This window comes from Monodelphis domestica, chromosome 3, assembly GCF_027887165.1.
Source record: "Monodelphis domestica isolate mMonDom1 chromosome 3, mMonDom1.pri, whole genome shotgun sequence".
Taxonomy (NCBI): Eukaryota; Metazoa; Chordata; class Mammalia; order Didelphimorphia; family Didelphidae; genus Monodelphis; species Monodelphis domestica.
The window spans coordinates 10710626-10731029 of record NC_077229.1 but is presented as its reverse complement, the minus strand read 5'-3'; the positions used below and the strand labels follow the sequence as shown (position 1 = coordinate 10731029).

The window sequence follows — 20404 nt, the reverse complement described above, 5'->3', positions numbered from 1 at the left end:
ATCTGAATGGCTTCTTCTTGGCAGCTTGTAATATCTTTTCTTTGGTCTGATAGTTTTTGAGTTTAGCTATAACATTCCTGGATGTTGTCAGTTGGGGATTAAATACAGGAGGTGATCTGTGGATTCTTTCAATCTCCACTTTCCCCTCTTGTTCTAGGATATCAGGACAATTTTCCTGAATAATTTCCTGTAGTATTATGTCCAGGCTTTTTCTTTTGTCATGGTCTTCTGGTAGACCCATGATTCTTAAATTGTCTCTTCTCGAATTGTAGCATTTCAAGCATATTCACATCTATGAATCATAAATGACTGTATGGCTACTGTGTCTCCAAGCATAAGGTTATATCAATGAGGTTTGTGAATGTAACCTTGAATTGGCCATGTGGCCCTTGCCTAGGACAAACTCATTAACATGATCGGAGCCACAGTTGCCCGGGAAAGCAATCTACATGCCCAAAGGTGTTCCCTCTACCTTGCCACCCAATCTTAATTGTCTGTGCTCTGTGATGTGATTGCTATGTGATTGAAAACACTTCCTTGCTTCCTCAACAATAAAAGCAAAGGCAACCCTTCTGAACTTCCTCTTGGACTTCCTCTCCCCTTTTGTGGAGATCTGCTCTGCTCCTTAATCTTGTCTCCCTCTTTCTCTCTCTCTTTCTGAATCTCTTTCTCTCCGAGGCTCCAGCCCCTGTCGGCTTACATTCTATACCTCCATCTTAACCTCTACCTCGTATTCCATTGATCCTCATATTTTCCTCCCAAAGGGAAAATCATAGGGGTTGCCTGCCCTATTCAAACACTGACTTGTCCGTGTCTGTCATTCTTCACCCTGGTTCGCTGATTCCCTACTTCTCCTCCAGTCCCTATCACAAAGGACAACCCCCTCTTGTAGACCCTGATTACCAGGCTCTACACGAATGATTTTCTAAATCGTCTGTTTTGTGAATGAGATGCTTCATATTTTCCTCAATTTTTTCATTCTTTTCATTTTGTTTTATAGTGTCCTGCTGCCTTGTGAGGTCACTTAATTCCAGTTGTTATATTCTGGTTCTTAAAGACTGGATTTCAACCCTGGCTTTTTTTGTCATCCCTCTCCTTCTGGTCTGATTTTCTTTGGAGGTCATCTTTCATCCTCTTTATCTTGTCTTTCATCTCCTTTTCCTCATCTTTCATCTTCTTCACCTCATCTTTCATCTCCTTTGCCTCATTTTCCAGCTGGTTGATTTTGGATTTCAAGACACTATTTTCTCGTTTTAGTTCAAGTGCCTCTGTTTCCAGATGACTTATCTTAATTTTTAAGTTCTTTTCCCAATTGTCTTCAGCCTCTCTTAATTGTGTTTTGAGTTCTTCCACAGCCTGTATCCAATTCGCTGGGATTTCTGATTTATCGTTTGCTGATCTCTCCCCTTCTGTTCCATTTGCTGAGTAGAAGCTGTCTATTGTAGTTTCTTTCTTCTTTTTCTGTTGTTTGCTCAAATTCACCACTTCTTTACTCCCTGTATTTGTTTGTGCTCTTGCTCCTCTAATTTTTTTGGTTTGGGGGCTTCTGCCAGTCTCCCCTCTTGGAGCTTTAACAGGAGATCTCTTGGTGTGGTCTCTGGTGGAGGTTTGTTGGGGTTTGAGCTTCCCTGTCCTTTGGAGGCTTTTGATTGGATTAAAGTCCAGCAGTCAATGAAGATGGGTGTGGAGCCTGGGCTTTACTGAGTTCTGGAGACTTTTGATGGGATTAAATTCAGCTTAGTTGGGCTAGGTGTGCACTGAGCCCCAAACTTCCTGGAAGACTAGAACAAATATGGAGGATCTCCACAGCTCTGGCCAGGCTACCAGGTCTATGCTCCTTCTCTAGCTCCTTCCCTGCCATCTGTGTTGGAGACTCTGAACTCATCACAGCTCTGATTGCAATGTATGCCCTCCAGACCATCAACTTTGTCCGCCCAGAAGTTCCCGCTGCTGCTGGGGTCTGGGAGTCTCAGCGCTCTGGGTGGGAGGGGGGGATGGGTCCTGGGACCTTCCTTCTGTCTTCCCCTTAAACCTGAGTGTTCTTGGATTCCAGCTTTTTGGGGGGACATACCTTTTGAATTAAGTCCAGCAGGAGGGTTCCTTGGCTCTGTCTTGTTGTTAAGTTTGTTTTTCAGTCCTCTGGGAGCATTTAGTTTATGATCAGTTAGGAAGGGTATTCAGAGGTCTGAATTTCTGTTCCTTCTAGGCTGCCATCTTGACTCCACCTGGCACCCTTGTGTCTTTGGGACACAAAACATCACTCCATCCCTGGTTAGGTGGTGAACATCCCCCACTTCTCCCATCTCCTCATCTCTGGTCATGCCACCCTGTTGTCTAAAGGGTATAAGAAGCTCAGAACCCATCTCTGTTAGAAGGCAGTGTCTACTTTTGCACTTGCCTCACAGTCTTTCAACATGGTCTCCAAATTAATAAATTTTTCTTTTATTTTTAAGCTAATTGTTGGAATTGTCATTCTTGACAAAGGGCACTCTTTCCAAATTCAGTGCATCATCTCAAAAGTTCTCCTACAAAAATTGAACTTTGATGACTCTGGAAGCGAGGTTGAGGACAAAGACTCTTAGTTTCTCTGCCTCACTTAAATCCAGTTTTATGAATGGGTCAGAAGACATGATAACCAGTCATGTCATTGTGGTCTTTTTTCCAGTATGAAGACCAAAAACCAACAACTGTGGGTTCATTTTTTAGTATATTCTTGTTTTTTCTTCACATCATGTGCCTTCTTACTCAGAAAATGTTGTTCCAAAGGGTTGTGGGGGATTGTATGAGAATAACGTGTTTTTTTCTTTATTGGTGACTATGAAAAGGGACTTCCCTGAGGAAACTCACCCTTATGACTGGAAATCTCCCCTTCTAGACAAGGGGAGCAGCTAAAACAACAGGCAGCCTCCCCCTCCAATGGAGTCTTCCTGAATCCAGGATTACAGCTCTCACTGCATACTGCACAGGGAACCTAAGACAGTAACAGGAGAGGAGAATGCACATCTGTAATTGAGAGCTACTGAGATTTGATGCAGGAAAAGGAAACTTAACTTCTATGCTATCTTGGCTTCAATAGTTTCTCCCATAGACAGCTAGGTATAGAGCATGAATATAGAGAGTGCTAAGCTTGGAGTCAAGAAAACTTGAATTCAAATCCATTGTCATAGATTTCCTGGCAGATATCTTCTTTCCCATTTTATTATTTTCTCCCTTTTCTTTGTATTTTTCATTTAAGGAAATCTTCATAGGTCTTCTTGCTTTTCTCCAGAGTTCTACATGCAGATGGGTATCTTCTTTCTCCTTTGTCTTTTACTTTCCTTCTCTCATTAACTATTTGTAAAGTCTCATCAGACAGCCATTTTGCTTTTGTGCTTCTCTTTTTATTTGGGATTTTTTTGTTGCTTCCTCAGGTTCCATGCTGTGAATGAGAACATGACCTATAGCTCCTGTTAGATTTAAAATAGTTTTGAGCATTAAATAGTTGTAGATAAGAGAGTGGGAGCCATAAAATGTGATAATTAAAATGTTTGGGAGCAAAGGAAATATATAACAATTATGACCACTGAAATATGTTTTCTATTGTGTCTTGGTTTTATATAAATATAAGATGGTTGCCAGGCAATATCTTCCCAATTTATGAATATGCCCAAGCCAACTGGGTTTTATAGAGAAATTTAATTTGTAATACACTGATTAATCAATAGAAAAAGAGAGAAAGTAAGAAAGGAATAAGAATGAAGGGCCTCAAGCCAATAAGGCCTAGACCTCAGTCCTAAGAGATAAATCAGTCAGTTGGTTTTATCATTCACCCAAGATCTCTCTAAGTAAGGCTTCTCATGCCAACCTCAGGCTCCACCTTCAAGAGAGCCTCCTTTCAAGAAATGTTTCCAGAGAATCCTCTTCCTGACTCTTCCTGAGTTCTCCTTCCACAGCCTCCTTCAAGACATCTCCAGGAGCTCTCCCTCCAGGACCTCTCTACTCTCAGACCTCCTTCAGAACATAAAACCTCCTCAGTCCTCAGACCCCGCTATCTTTAAGAAAAAAATCTAAGTTCCCTCCCCTCAGTTCTCACATCTACCAATCACTGTCGATGTCTCTCCTGCGCCAATGGTGGCTCTAGCTTAAGGACCACCCAGAGGTCTGCCCCCTTTGTACATGTTTGTTGAAGGTCATATTCTCAAATAATTAAATCTTGATCTTTGCTGCAGCCCTTCCTAAATCCTGTTACTCTGAGTAGGGTGGAGATTGTAGTTTCCAAGACCTGGTTCTGTCATTCCAAGTATCTCTATTGTATCAATTCTAAAATCAATCATGACTCAAAGAACTTCCTGTTCTATGCTTAAGCATAGGTCAAAGCCAAAAGGTTTCTGTCCTAAAGTAGTCTTAAGTAGGGAGGAGAAGGATCCTCCCATGCCAAGGAGTTTCATATTCCAATAGAGTTCTTACTATCAGTAGGAGATTTTTTCCAGTATGAAATTTCCCAATGGGGAAATTTCCAACATTCATAAGTCTAAGAAATTTTAAGGTTTACACTCCCCAATTAATGTAGACTACCCTTAGAATAAACAGCACAAGATATTCTAATGATCCCAAGGGAAAACTTGTTGGTACCCCTAGGCCAATGGCTTATGGCACAAGTGACAAAGATGGCATGCTGAGCACTCTCTGTGGGTATGCCTCCCCAAGAGTTCATTACTAGAAAGGCAGAGGGACTCAGGTAGAGTTGATCCCTTCCTCCTTTCCACTGCATCTGATGACATTTTTTCATATCACTTGCCCCTCTAACCAGCAGCCCAATGGGAGTGCAAAGGGGGTAAGGTGGGCAGCTCATAGGTGGCAGAGCTATAGGGGAGCAGGGTGCTTGGGCCACTTCCCTCCCTCTTTCTACACTGGCTGAGGACATTCTCACTTCACGCACCCCTCTGTCTAGCAGCCCAGTGTGAGTGCTTCCTCCCTCCCCTATCTGTGATAAGGGGGTTATCCGGGCATGCCTGACACTTAGTGGGGGGGGGAGGTGTACTGAAAGTGGTCTTGTGGGGTGGGCATGGTACACAGTCTGAGGGGTGGGGTGGAGGAAGGGTCAGGCACTCTGTCTCCAAAGGTTTGCCATCATTGCCCTACACTAAGATAAGGTCAAAATGGACATATGATTTAGATATAAAGAGTGATAGCATAACTAAATTAGGGGAACACAGAATAGTTTACCTGACAAATCTTTGAAGAAGGGAGGACTTTATGACCAAATAAGATCTAGAGAGTATTATAAGGTCTAAAATGAATAATTTTGGTTATGTTAAATTAAAAAGCTTTTGTACAAACAAAATTAATCTAACCAAGATTAGAAGAGAAACAATAAGCTGGGAAATTTTTATAACAAAATTCTCTGATAAAGGTCTAATTTTCTAATTTTAAAGTCAAATTTATAATAATACAAGCCATTCCCAATTGACAAATGATTAAAGGAGATGAACAAGCAATTTTCAGTTGAAGAAATCAAAACAATCAATAATCATATCAAAATATTCTAATTCACTCCTGAACAGAGAAATGCAAATTAAAACCACACTGAAGTACCACCTCATATCCATCATTGGCCAATATGACATTAAAGAAAAGTGATAAATGTTGGAGCAAATGTAGCAAAATTGGGACACTAAAGCATTGGTGATGGAGTTGTGATCTGATCCAACCATTCTAGAAGACAATTTGGAACTATATCCAAAGGACTAAAAAACTGTGCATAGCCTTTGATCCAGTAATGCTATTACTGGGTCTGTATCCCAAAGGAATAATAATAAACTGGAAAGGACCTACTTGTACAAAAATATTTATCATTGCTTTTTTTAGTGGCAAAGAATTGAAAATTGAAAGGATATTCCTTAATTGGGGAATGGCTGAACAAATTGTGTTACATGTTGGTATTGGAATACTATTGTGCTATAAGAAATGATAAGCAAAATGATTTCAGAAAAAGCTGGAAAGAACCATGGGAACTGATGCAGAGGTAAATAAGTAGAAGTAGGAGAACATTGTACACAATGGCAACAACACTGGATGATGATTATCTCTGAAACTTTGCTTATTCTCAGCAACACAGTGATCTGAGACAGTCATGAAAGACTTAGGATGGAGAATACTATCCACCACAAGAGAAAGAACTGTTGGAGTTATCTTTCACATCAGTGTATCTTTGTTTTTAATTAAATTAATTAAAATGTAAACATACATTTAGTTACCTATAAGTGTTCTCTTACCACAACAAATATGAAGTGTGTTTTACATGAAAATAAAAAATGAAAAAAGAATATTAAGATAATTAATGAAAAAAATGTGAAGGAAGGTGGTCTAGCCATACCAGATCTCAAAGACATTACAAAACAATAGTCATGAAAACAATCTGATATTGATACATAGTACACAGTAGTAAAATGCCATAGTAATTACTATTTGATAAAAACCCAAGATTCAAGCTTTTGGGATAAGAACTCAGTATTTGACAAAACCTGTTTGGAAAACTGGAAACTGTATGACAGAAATTATGCATAGACCAACATCTAACAACATGTACTAAGAGAAAGTCAAAATTCAAACATGATTTAGACACAAATGTTGATATGTTGATACCTTGAGCAAATTAGGGGAACATGGAATAGTTAATCTTTCACATCTATGGATAAGGGAAGAATTGATCACTAAACATGTGATATGGAGTATTACAAGATATAAAATGGGTAATTGTGATTACATTATATTTAAAAGGTTTTGCAAATAAACCAATGCAACCAAGATAGAAGAAAAACAGAAAACTGGGAATGAATGTAGCAAATGTCTTTGACAAAGACCTCATTTATCAAATATAAAGAGAACTGAATCACATAAATAGGAATACAATTGATTCCCCAACTGATACATGATTAAAGGATATGAATAAGTCAGTTTTAGAAGATTTCAAAGCTATCTGTAGTTATATGAAGAAATGATCCAAATCACTAAAATGCAGATTAAAAAATTCTGATATACCCCATCAAACCTATCAAATTGGCTAATATGACAAAAAAGGGAAAATAATAAGTGCTGGAGATGATGTGGAAAAATTGGGCCATATGCTTTGTTGGTGGACTTGTGAACTGATCCAACCTTTCTAGAAAATCAATTTAGAACTGTGATCAAAGAGCTTTAAAATTATGAATAAATACCTTTGGGTCCAACAATACCACTAGCAGGTCTTTATCTAAAAGAGGTAAAACAAAAGGGAAAGGACCTCTTAATACAGAAATATTAATAGCAGATCTTTTGGTTATAGAAAAAAATTGGAAATATATGGGATGTTCATTAATTGGTGAACTACTGAATAAGTCATAGTATATGATTGCAAAGGAATACTATTGTGCTATAAGAAATTATGAGCAGGATATTCATATACGAAATAATGAAAAATGAAATTAGTCAAAACAGGAGAACATTGTATGTAGCAATAGTAAGATTGCAGGATGATCAACTGTTTTTCATGGCTTCCAGAAGGTCAATTCTGGTCTCGAATTTGTTTATTATTTTATTTGATTTCTATGTCTCTTTTTCCATATGGGCAATTTTGTCTTTTAAGCTGTTATTTTTTTTTGGTATTACTTTCATTTCTTTTTCCTACTTTTATTCACACTTTCCTTCCATCTTTCTTACTTGGTTCTTGAACTCCTTTTTGAGTTCCTTGAGAGCTTGTGACCAATTTCCAATTTTTGGGAAAGTTTGTATGTGTTTTCTTGTTTGTCACTCTCTGCTGTTGCTTCTATATTTTGCTCTTTTTCTCCATAGAAATTATCCAAGATCAAGAGCTTTTTATGCAGCTACTTATTACTATTGTTGCTAGCAGATTGGGGTTCCTGCATGTTGATTGCTTTTTTAGCTTCTGTCTTACAGGGCTTTGCATTGGTAGTATCTTCCCTTCCCAGTTAGAAGCCTGAGTGAGTGCAGGAAGATCTATGATGTTCTTTGTGTAGCTCACTTTAAAGAAATTTGCTTTGAGGTCATCTTTCCAGCCCCTGCTGCCTTGACTGTGGCGAGTCTTGTTTCTGACCAAGTTCCACACTCTGCTGCCCAGGCTCTGTGCTCTTCAGTATCAGGTCTCAAGTCTCATTGCCAAGAGTTTGCACTGCCCTCAGGGGTAGGTTTGTGGTGCTTTCAGCCAGTCCCTGAGAATTTAGAGGTTTCTCCAGCCCTCTTTCTGACTCTGGTACAGTAGGTGATATGGGGGAGGGATGATCAGCTTGCACTTTGATAAGTTCAGTTTGCCCCTTTATAGCATGGGAATCCCCAAACACTACCTACCTTTAAGGCTGCATCCAGTAAGAGACCCCTTTACTAGTTCAATTTTTATTTCTGTCCTTTTAAAACACTTTGTAATGATTGGTTAGAAGGAGACTCAGAAGTCTCCTGGTACTATGCCACCATCTTAGATCCCATCATAATCAACTGTTAATGACTTAACCATGATCAGCAATAGAAAGATCCAAGGCAACTCCAAATGGCTCATGATGAAAAATGCTCTCACCCTTCAGATAAACAACTGAATGCCGATCAAAGCATAATATTTTTCACCTTATTTTCTTCACGGTATATGTACGTACACATATATTTAAATACACATATATACATACATTTATATCAGTAAGTATGGGGTATACGCACACACATGACACATATAAAACACATGTGTATACATGTACAAACATACATACCACATGCTTACATGTATCATCATAAATGTGTGCATGCATACACAAATAACTTCTTCCATAAATAACAAATATAGAAATATGTTTTGCATAACACATGAATAACCTATATAAAATTGCTTATCATCTCAGGGATGGGGGAGGGAAGAAAGGGAGTGAAGGAGTGAATCTGGAACTCAAATGTTAGAAAACAAGGGTTAAAATTGTTTTTACATGTAGGTGGGAAAATAAAGTATAACAACTTAAAAAACTGAAAAAATTAGGAACTCATCACTGTAACGACCAATTACAAATCCAGAGAATTAGTGTCTAGAAGTAGAATCTTATTTTCAAATAAACATTAAATGTCTTCTATTCATAAATAAATGCTCTACAGAGTAAATGAAATAGGGCAAGAATTTTCCTGTGAGAAGTATAAAGTGAAAATTTTAAATATCTCTGACCTCTAAATCCCACCAGCCCCACACTATGGCATCCTCATGGATGGTGAAATCTTGTCCAAATGGAGCCTTGGGGATAAACTGACCCACTTTAACCAAAGTTTCAGTATCATTAGGAAAGAATAAATAATTCATAATAGCATATTGAGCCTCAGAGCTTCTCTCCTCATCCACAAACACCTGGTCACCAGCACTGTTGTTAAATTGGGTATTCTTCAGGAAGGAGTGCAGCTGAAAAGGAAGAGAAATACTCATCATTGGGTGGTGCCTGAGGGAAGAATTCTCCTATGTAAGAGATTCTGGGTGAGTTTAGTAGTCTTATTTGGAGTTGTAATAAGATCTGGCTTTCTACTGGGACACAGAAATGGACTTCTACAACTCATAGCATTGCTTATGTCCCCCAGGTCCGCAACCTTAGTTTCACAATTGATTACTCATTATCTATCACCTCCATAATTTAATCTTTTGCCAAGATCTCCTGATTTCACCTCTGCAATTTCTCTCCAATATGCTTCCCTTTACTTCATTTATACTTCCAGAACTTTATTACTTTATAACTGGACTACTGCAATGCACTATTGGAAAATCTATGAACAACACTTCTCTCCTCATTCCAGTTCATCTCAATTCATTTACCAAAGTAATTTTTCTAAAGAGCACTTCTGGAGGATTCCAACTTCTGGAAACCAAGATGGTGGGGAAAGGAGGTTGTCAGCTTAACCAAACCCATCTCTAAACACACACACACACACACACACACACACACACACACACACTCACAAAAACTTCAAAATGAAAAAAAGCACAATGGAACCAGGTCATAAGGATGAGAAGAGAAAGTATTACAGCACGAATGTCAGGGAATTCACATATCAGGGATCAGCCCACTATGTGTGGAGAAAGGTACTAGCAGGAGCAACTCTCCAAATGCAGCTGGGAAAGGTACTGCCAGAACCAACCCACTGAACCAATTGAATGCAGCTCAGAAAGGGGTTCAGGTAAGATCAGTCCACCAAGCATGGCCAGGAAAGATACTAGAGGGACCAATCCACTAAATATAGTACAAACAGGGCCAACCCACCCAGCATGGCCAATAAATGTACAGGTGGGACTAGCCCACTAAGTACAGGATGGGGTGTAAGCAGGACCAACACACCAGGAAGGACAGGAAAGGACAGGAAATTCCTGTTAGGAATAGCCCACAGAATGAAGCATAGGAGAAGTTATAGGCATAACTAGTTCACAGAATGTAGCCAGGAAAGGTACAAGAAGGACAATCCAACAAAGTACAGATCAGGATGGGGATGGGGAGGCAGAACAAGTCCATGGAAGGTTACCCCAGGGAAAGTATTAGCTGGAACAGACTACATACCATGGCCTGGCAAAAAAGTACCATAGAATTGTGGACCAGTCTACCTCCTTCAAAAAGGGAAGTGGCAATAGAAAAAGTGGCATCCAGATGGACAAAACCCCTCAAGTATCCCCCCACCAAGTAAGAATGGCCACACCAATCCAACTGCATATGGTGGAAAACAAAGGCAGCTGGAACTACCCAAATCACCAAAGCAAACAACATTGCAGGCTTGTAACACTACTCCCTTTGTACCAAGAGAAAAGCAGAATGTCAACATATAGACAAGATAATGAAAAAGAAGAAAGATTAGTAAGTTTAGCAAAAGAAAAAGGAAAAACCTGACCTCAGAGTTGTTATTCTAGGGAAAAGGAAGATCAGAATACAATTTCAGAAGAGGACAGCAATGCCATATATGAAATACATGAAGCCTCAAAGGGAAGGGCAAAAGGGTAGCAGTCCCCAAAAGAACCTCTGAAAGAACTTGTAAGTAAGTTAAATCAAATGAGAAACTGACAGATTCAACATCTTGAAAAGTTAAATGAAGAAAACATCTTCCTAAAAACTAGAATGGGTAATATGAATCTTGAAATTTCTCAGACTTGTGAATGTTAAAAGATTCTCAGACTCTACCTTAGAACATTTGATTAAGACCATTCCCCATTTTAAACAGTGAAGCTACTTAGATCTAAAATGTGAGAACTCTACTTGGATCAAAAATGGGAGGACCTCTACTCCACCCATACTTAGGACTGCTTTAGGGGAGAAAACTCCTTGCTGAACAATGAGAAATGCTTACACCCATACTTAAGCCATGCCTATTTTTAGATTTAATACAATGGGGTGCTAAGTACCTATAAAGGTCAGACAACTTGTAAACTTGCCAGGACAAAAAGGTGAGAAACTTACTCAGAGATTCTTATCTACTCAGCTGTGAATTCAGAATGGGTTGTCCTTTGAAAAACATCTACTGTGATTGGTAGATGGATGAACTTAGGGGAGGTGACATAGGAGAAAACCCCCTATATAAGAAAAAAGCTCTTGAGATATAGAGGCTCTTGAGAGACAATCTCTAAGGAGGTCTTTCAAGGGAGGCTGACTCTGGCTGGAACTCCCTCTGGGGAGACTCTGTCACTAGAATCCTTGCTTGGACAGATCTTGTGGTGAGTGATTAAGGACTGACTGATCTTTTCTCTTAAAGGCTTAGGCCTGGGTTGGCCAGGGCTGCCCTGGGCTGGCCTATTCTTTTCTCATTTATTTCCTTTCTCTCTCTCTCTCTCTCTGTCTCTCTGTCTCTCTCTCTCTCTCTCTCTCTCTCTCTCTGATTCCTCATTGTATTATTAATTAAAAATATCTATAAACCCAGTTGACTTGGGTATATTCATAATTGGGAATATTTCCCTGGCGACCACCTTATATTTGATTTTAAACAAGACACTGTAGTGAAAACATATTTTCTGTGGTCACAAATTTACTCACCCACTCTCATATCTATCACAGTTTAAGTCTTCCACTATTTTAATTCACTACAGTTTACAACCTCAATCATTTTAACTCTTACAGTTTATGGCCTTCCACTCTTTTGAATATAACAGTAAATGGAAAAGGAGGCTAAAAACACAATTAAGAAAATAAAAACTTAAAGCATATAACTGGAAAAAGAAACAGAAGTCTAAGAAAGAAAATTACTATCTAAAAATTAGAGCTGAGCAAGTAGAAGCTAATGACTCCAGAAGAAAATAGGAAACATGGGGAAGTTAGGTGACTCAGTGGATTGAGAGCCAGACCTAGAGAGAGGAGGCCCTGGGTTCATATCTGGCCTCAGAAATTTCTTTTCTGTGTGACCCTGAGCAAATCACTTAATGCCCATTGCCTAGTCCTTCCTGATCTTCTGCCTTGTAACCAATACACCTTATTGATTCTAGCATGGAAGATAAGGATATAAAAAAAGAAAAACAATAAAATAACATCAAAACTCCCCCTCCCCCCAAAGGAACACAGTCTGAAATATTTCATTGGAAAAAAGAACTCACCTATAAAAGAGATCCAGGAGGGATGACCTTAAAATCCTTGGAATACCGGACTACCAGGATTTTAAAAAAGAGACTATTAACAAAGAATTATCAGGGAAATCTGTCTTGCTATCCTTGAACAAGGGGAAAAATAGAAATTGAAAGAATTCACTGAACAACTCCTGAAAGAGATCCCCAAATAAAACATCTCTAGACTATTATAGTCAAATTCCAGAACTCCCAGGCCAAGGAAAAAGTACTGCAAATAGGTAGAAAGAAACAATTCAAATATTGTGGAGTCACAGTCAAGATCACCCAAGACTTGTTGGTCTCTACATTAAAGAACTGGAAGGTATAGAATATGATATTCCAAAGGCAAAGGATCTAGGATTACAACCAAAAATTACTCCAGGGGGAAAATGGATATTTAATGAAATAGAGGACTTCTTGACATCTTTGACAAAAAGACCAGAGTTTAATTAAAAGTCAATGGTCAAATTCAACACTCAAGAGAAGTATGAAAAAGACAAACAAAAAAAGTGAAAACTAGAGGGATTCAATAATGTTGAAGTGATTGCATTCTTGCATCAGAAGGTGATAATAAGATACTTAAAATATCTGTTACTAGAGATACTTAGATACTTAAAGAATCCATGATACTTAATTACTTAAGTCACTTAAAAACTTTATCACCAGTAGGATGGAGTGAGGAATGTACACATAGATGAAAGAGAGTAAGATGAAAAGGATGGGATAATATTTTAAAAATTTATAAAGGACAAAAAAGAGAAACATCTTGAGAGTAGAAAAAAAGGACAGATAAAAGGGGCAAATGATCTTACATGAAGAGGAACATAAGAGCATGTAGTGTCATAGAAGATGGGAATTGTTAGGCAATTCATGAACCTTACTCTCATCAGAATTTGTTCAAAGCAAGAATGATATCCACATTCAGTCAACTATAGGAATCTATCTAAACTGAAAGAAAACTAGAAGGGAGAGCTGGATAATAGAATGGGAGGGAGAGACAAAAAGTAGACTGAATTTGGAGAGGTTATGTTTAGAAGAAAAATGTCTATAAATAGTGAAAGGCTGAATGGAGAGAAATAGAAGGATAAATAGGCAGAAAATAAAGAAACATATGAATAATAACTGTGCAAGTAAATAGGATGAACTAACTCATGAAACTGAAGAGGATAGCAAAAGAGATTAAAAAACCAGAACCCAACAAAATGCTATCTATAAGAAATACATCTAAAGCAAGAAGAAACACACAGAGTAAAGTTAAGACACTGGAGCAGAATTTATTATGAGTTAGATAAAGTAAAAAGAAATAAGCAAGGGTAGCAGTCATGATTATAGACAAAGTAAAAGAAAAATTGATCTAATTAAGAGAAAAATATGTGTATACATAGATAGATAGATAGATAGAACCTTAGACAATGATTCAATACTAAACTTATATGCACCAAATAGCAAAGCATTCAAATTCTTAAAGAAGAAATTAAATTTCTTACAGAAGAAAATAGATAATTAAACTATAGTTGGGGACCTCAACCATTCCCTCTCAGAATTAGATGAATCCAATAAAAATAAACAAGAAAGAACATAAAGAGTTAATAAAACTTTAGAAATGTTTGATATGGTAGATCTTATGAGAAAAATGAATGGAAAAAGGAATATAATTTTTTCTCAGGAATACATGACACTTTCACAAAAAGATCATATAATAAGACATAAAATAAAACAACAAATGCAGAATAATAGAAAAATAAGATTTATTTTTTTCAGATCATAATAAAATGAAAATTATATTCAACAGAAGGCAGCAGAAAAAAAGATAAAAAACAATTAGAAGGTAAATAGTCTTGTCCTAAAGAATAAGTGAGTTAAAGAAAAAAAATTATAGAAACAATCATTTTATTAGGGAGAATGACAATGAGGAGAGGACATAGCACAATTTATGTGATGCAGCCAAAGCATTACTTAGGGAGAAATTTATTTCTGTAAATATGTATATCAATATAATTTTAAATAAGATCAGGTCAATGAACTGGTAATGCAATTAAAAAAAAAGAAGTAGAAAAGAACAAATTAAAAATCCTCAATTAAACAACAAATTGGAAATCCTGAAAATCAAAGAAGATACTAATAAAACTGAAAGCAAGAAAACTTTGAACTAACAAATAATACAAAAAAGTGGTTTTATGTGGAAAAAAACAATAAAAAGATAAATCTTTGGTTAACTTAATTAAACTATAAAAGAAAATCAAATTACCAGTATTGAAAATGAAAAGGATGAACCCACAACCTATGAAGAGGAAATTAAAGAAAATATTAGGAATTGCTTTGCCCAACTATATGCAAATAAATCTGACAACCTAAGAGAAATAGTGAATGTTTTAAAAATATTAATTGTCCAAATTAACATAAGAAGAAATAGAATACTTTTTAAACACTCTAACCCTAAATTGAACAAACCATCAATGAATTTTGTAAGAAAACATTGGAAGAAATGGAGCTTTCTTTAAAATGATAAATGACATCTATCTTAAAGCATCATTTTGTAATGGAGATTAGTTGGAAGAGTTCCAAATAAGGTCAGGGGTAAAACCCGGATGCCCATTACCACCATTGCTTTCAATATTGCATTGAAAATCCTGGTTATATCAATAAGAAAAGAAAAATAAGTTGAGGAATTTGGCAATGAGGAAAAGTTATCACTCCTTATAGATGATAAGATGGTATGCTTATAGAATCCCTGAAAATCAACTAAATAACTAATCAAGACAATTAATAACCTTAATAAAGTTGCAAGTTAATAACCTTGACAAAGTTGCAAAATAAACCCATATAAAGCATCAGCATTTCTATATATCACCAATGAAGGCCAGCATCTAGAAAAAATAGAGTTGTATTCAAAATAACCGAAGATAATATAAAACATTTGTGAATGTACTTATAAAAAAACCCAGCAACCTTATGACAACAATTACAAAACACTGTACAAAATAAAATCAAAACTGAACAATTGAAAAAAACACATTAATTGTTCATAGATAGGACAGGCCAATATAAGAAAATGGCAATTCTGCCTACATTAAGTTACCCATTCATTGTCATACAATAAAGTTAAACTATTATTTCATAGAGCTAGAGCACTAGTTTGAACCAGATCTCAAACTGAAGCAGTAATCATCAAAATATTTTGGTACTTGCTAGGAGTAGTAGATTAGTGGAATGGATTAGGTAATCAACACAGAGTAGAAAATCACCATAGTAGTCTTGTATTCAATAAGCCCAAAGATCCAAGTTTTGGGGACAACTCAATATTTGACAAAAATTGCTGGGAAAATTGGAGAACTGTATGGCAGAATATATGCTTAGAGACACAATATACCAAAATAAAATCAAACTAGATGCATGATCTAGAAATAAAGGATGATGCCATAAAGAAATTAGTGGAACACAGAATAGTTTACCTGCTAGACCTAAGGATAAGGGATGAATTTATGACCAAATAAGACACAAAGAACATTATAAGAAACAAAATGGAAATTTAAAGTATTTTGTATAATCAAAATCATAGGGGTAAAAGACCTACATTGTGCAAAAATATTTATAGCATCTCTCTTTGTGGTGGCAAAAAATTAGAAACTGAAGGTATATCCATCAGCTAGAAATGACTGAACAGATTGTGGTATATAGTTGAATTGGAATACTATTGTGTCATAAGAAAAGATGAACAGAATGTTTTCAGGAAAAAAACCAACTAAACAAACGTGGAAAGACTTGTATAAACTGATGCAAAGTGAAGTGAGAAGAACCAGAAGAACACTGAATATAACAACAGAAATATTGTAGGGCTATCAAGTGTGAAGGATTAAACTATTATCAGCAATGCAAGGATACAAGAAAACTCCAAGAACTCATGATTAGAAAATGCTATCCACAACTACTGAAGGAACTGTCAGAGTGTGAATGCAACTCAAATTATATCATTTCTCACATTTCTTCCATAAGATTTTTTTTTCTTGTATGTGAGATATGTCTTCTTTAATGAGATGAGGAATTGGAAATTTGTAACCTATAGAAATAACCTATATGAGATTATTTACCATCTGGGAAAGGAAATAGGAAAGGAAAGAATTTGGATTTTAAAAGGTCAGAAAACAATTGTTACAACATTGTTTCTACATGTAATGGAGAAAAAATTAATGGGCAAAGAAAAAAAAAGAAAATAAAGAAAAAATCTGACCAAATTGCTCCCATACTCAATCACCTCTAGTGACTCTATTACCTACAGGATAAAATTAAAAATCTACTGCAGTAATCAATATTCATATGTTAAGCTCCCCCTCCCTTTTCCAGTCTTATATTTGTTACACCTCCCAACTGCTCGTTAATTCACTGTCACTGGCCTCTGAACAAAACACCCTATCTCTTGACTCTAGTAGAAATTTTCTTTAATTGTACCCCATTCCTGGAATTCTTTTCCCCTTTATCTCTATTTCCTGGCTTCCTTCAAATCGCAACTAAAACCCCAATTTCTAAAGGAATCATTTAATAATTTATCTTATTCAAATGCCTTCCCTTTGTTAATTATTTACTATTAATCCAATACAGCTCATATCTACTTTGTTGCTTTTTTTGGTGCCTCCTTAATTAGATTGGTAGCTTGTTATCTCCTTGAGGGAAAGGTTTCTCTTATCTCCAGTGCCTAGTACATTACTTAGGAGATGAAAGGCAAGAAATACTTGTTATTTGACTGATTATAAACTTTCATTTCCTATAATCGGGACTTGGTTACACTGCTCTAAAACTGAATAGGGAGGTCATTGTATCACTCAGTTTTGTCACCAAATTGGCATCCTTCTAAAAATGAAAAGATAATCCTAGTTATACTGAACTCACAGGTCACTGTGATCAGGTCAAGGTGATCTCCAGTCCCCAGAGATATGCCTGAGGCATTTAGATCTCCATATATTTGTGTCTTACCCCTTCAGGTAATGATTGAGTGGGTGGCGCCAGGGGAATGGTCCTCTTAGAGGAACTGATGTTGGAGGTATGAGGGAAACTCAAAGCAACCTTATTATTGACCAATATAGCTATAAAAAGCACCCTAATATTATTTTGGGAATGACTGCCCTCATTGACTATCTTTTCTAACCCTCATCTTAAATAATTCTTATTACAAAATATCTAAACATTTGTCATCCAGCCTCTGCTTGAATCAGTCAACAATTACCAAGACCCTACAATGTGCAATATGGAGCAACTAGGTAGTACAGTGGATAAAGTACCAAGCAAGGAGTCAGGAAGATATGGGTTCATATCTGGCCTCAAAATCTTACTAACTGTATTTTTAGGCAAGTCACTTAATGATGTTGCCTTAGATTACTCATTTATTATATGATTTTCAGGACAAAATGCCAAATCACTTCAGTATCTTTACAAAGAAAGTTAAAAATGAGGTAAAGAAGCAGATATGACAGACTACTGAAGAACAGCATGAGTAACATATTGTGCTAAGTGCTGTGATAGAAGTCTCTTAATAAGATTGATCCTACTTATCCACAGGTCATTATTCCTTTGGATAGCTACTACTGGATGCATATTTGTCCTGATAACATACATCCATATCACTTAGATTGGCATGTTTATTGCCATATAATTGGGCAAAACAGTTTTTAATGATTGCCTTAATTTCCTCTTCATTAGAAGTGAGTTCTCCCTTTTCATGTATGATACTGTTAATTTAATTTTCTTCTTTCCTTTTTTTAATTAGATTGACAAAGTACTTTGACTATTTTGTTTGTTTTTTTCAAAATACCAACTTCTAGTCTTATTTATTAGTTCAATAGTTCTATCACTTTTGATTTTATTAATTTCTCCCTTAATTTTTAGGATCTCTAAGTGGGTTTTCTCCTGGGGATTTTTAATTTGTTCGCTTTCAAGTTTTTTGATTTGCATGTCAAATTCATTGACCTCTGCCCTCCCTAATTTGTTAATATGTGAACTCAAGGATATAAATTTTCTCTTGAGCTACTGCTTTGACTGCATCCTATAGATTTTGAAAGGCTATCTTATCATTGTCATTTTCTTCAATGAAATTATTAATTGTTTCTATGATTTGTTCTCTAACTAACCGATTTTGGAGAATATCGTTTAATTTCCAATTAATTTTTGATTTGGCTCTCCATGTACCCTTACTGATCATTATTTTTATTGCCTTATGATCTGAAAAGGTTGTTTCTGCTTTTCTGCATTTGTATGCCATGTTTTTATGACCTAGTATATGGTCAATCTTTGTGAATGTATCATGTGCTGCTGAAAAGAAGGTGTATTCCTTTTTGTCCCTATTTATTTTTCTCTATATTTACTAACATATCTACTAACTCTATTTTTTCTAAGATTTCATTCACTTCTCTTACCTCTTTCTTATTTATTTTTTTGTTTGATTAATTAGTTCTGATAGAGGAAGGTTCAGGTCTCCAACTAGTACAGTTTTTCTTTCCATTTCATCCTTCAATTCTACTAGTTTTTCCATTATAAATTTGGGTGTTATACCATTTGGTACATACATTTGATTAGTGATATTTCCTCATTTTCTATACTACCTTTTATCAGGATGTATTTACCTTCGATATCCCTTTTAATCAGATCTATTTTTACTGTGACTTTGTCAGATATCATGATTGCAACTCCTGCCCTCTTTTTTTTTTTTAAACCCTTACCTTCTGTCTTGGAGTCAATACTGTGTATTGGCTCCAAGGCAGAAGAGTGGTAAGGGCTAGGCAATGGGGGTCAAGTGACTTGCCCAGGGTCACACAGCTGGGAAGTGTCTGAGGCCAGTCCTGCCTTCTTTTTTATCAGTTGAGTCCCAATAGGTCTTGCTCCAACCTTTAATTCTGACCTTGTGAGTATCTACCTGCCTACCTGCCTCATGTGTGTTTCTTGTAGACAACATATGGTAGGGTTTTGGATTCTAATCCACTCTCCTATTTCTTCTTTTGCTATATCATTTTAAACCAGTGGTTTACTTTTAATCAACATCCCTAATCCCCTCCCTTGATATGCGCCCCTTTCTGGTCCCTCCATTTTTGTTCCCTTCTTGTTTTCTAAAGTGTGTTAAGTTCCCTTCCTCCTCTCCTTCCCTACCTTTTTGTCCTCCCTCCCTGTTACCTCTCCTTAGTTTTACCTTCTCCCTTACCCTGTAGGATAATATAGAATTCAAGATCCCAATGGATCTAGATGCTCTTCCATCTCAGAGTTTATTTCACTGAGAGTAAGGTTTAAGTATTATCTATTAGCACTCTCTTCCTCTCCTTCTTATAAGAGTATTCTTCCCCTCCCCCTTCCCATGTGTATCTTTGTGTGAAAAAGATTATTCTATTTATTTTATTTCTTCAAGTATCTCTTGGTACCCTCTTCAATTCCCCCCACCCTTTTTCTTTTTTTGCATATCATCTTATAGCCCTTAATGCCCCAATCTTTTCCTATGAGTGATTCTTCAGATTACTATTATAATGAATACAAGTTTTGAGAGTTACAAATAACATTTCCCCCATATATTAATACATGTAATTTGATCTAATTGTAGCCCTTAAAGAAGAGAATTTGAATACAGAAAAAAAACATTTTTACCCTTTCCCTCTTTTTCTTATTTGCCTTTTCATGTTTCTCTTGATCTTTGTGTTTAGATATCAAACTTTCCATTTAGTTCTGGTCTTTTCTTTACAAATGCTTGGAAATCTTCTATTGTGTTGAATGCCCATACTTTCCCCTGGAAGTATATAGTTAGTTTTGATGGATAGGTGATTCTTGGTTGAAGACCTAATTCTCTTGCCTTTCTGAATATCGTGTTCCAGG

General features: G+C 36.4%; 1 protein-coding gene across 1 annotated transcript in view; it reads right to left on the bottom strand.

Annotated features, from left to right (window-relative positions):
* The window catches only part of VN2R544 (vomeronasal 2 receptor 544), a 45083-nt gene that overhangs the window by 6270 nt on the left and 18409 nt on the right, over positions 1-20404 (bottom strand). Inside the window, exons 4-5 of the mRNA NM_001099559.1 lie at positions 9173-9400; positions 2848-2971 (exon numbers count right to left, since the gene is read on the bottom strand). Coding sequence (NP_001093029.1) covers positions 2848-2971; positions 9173-9400 — 352 coding nt within the window. The remainder of the gene's footprint in view (positions 1-2847; positions 2972-9172; positions 9401-20404) is intronic.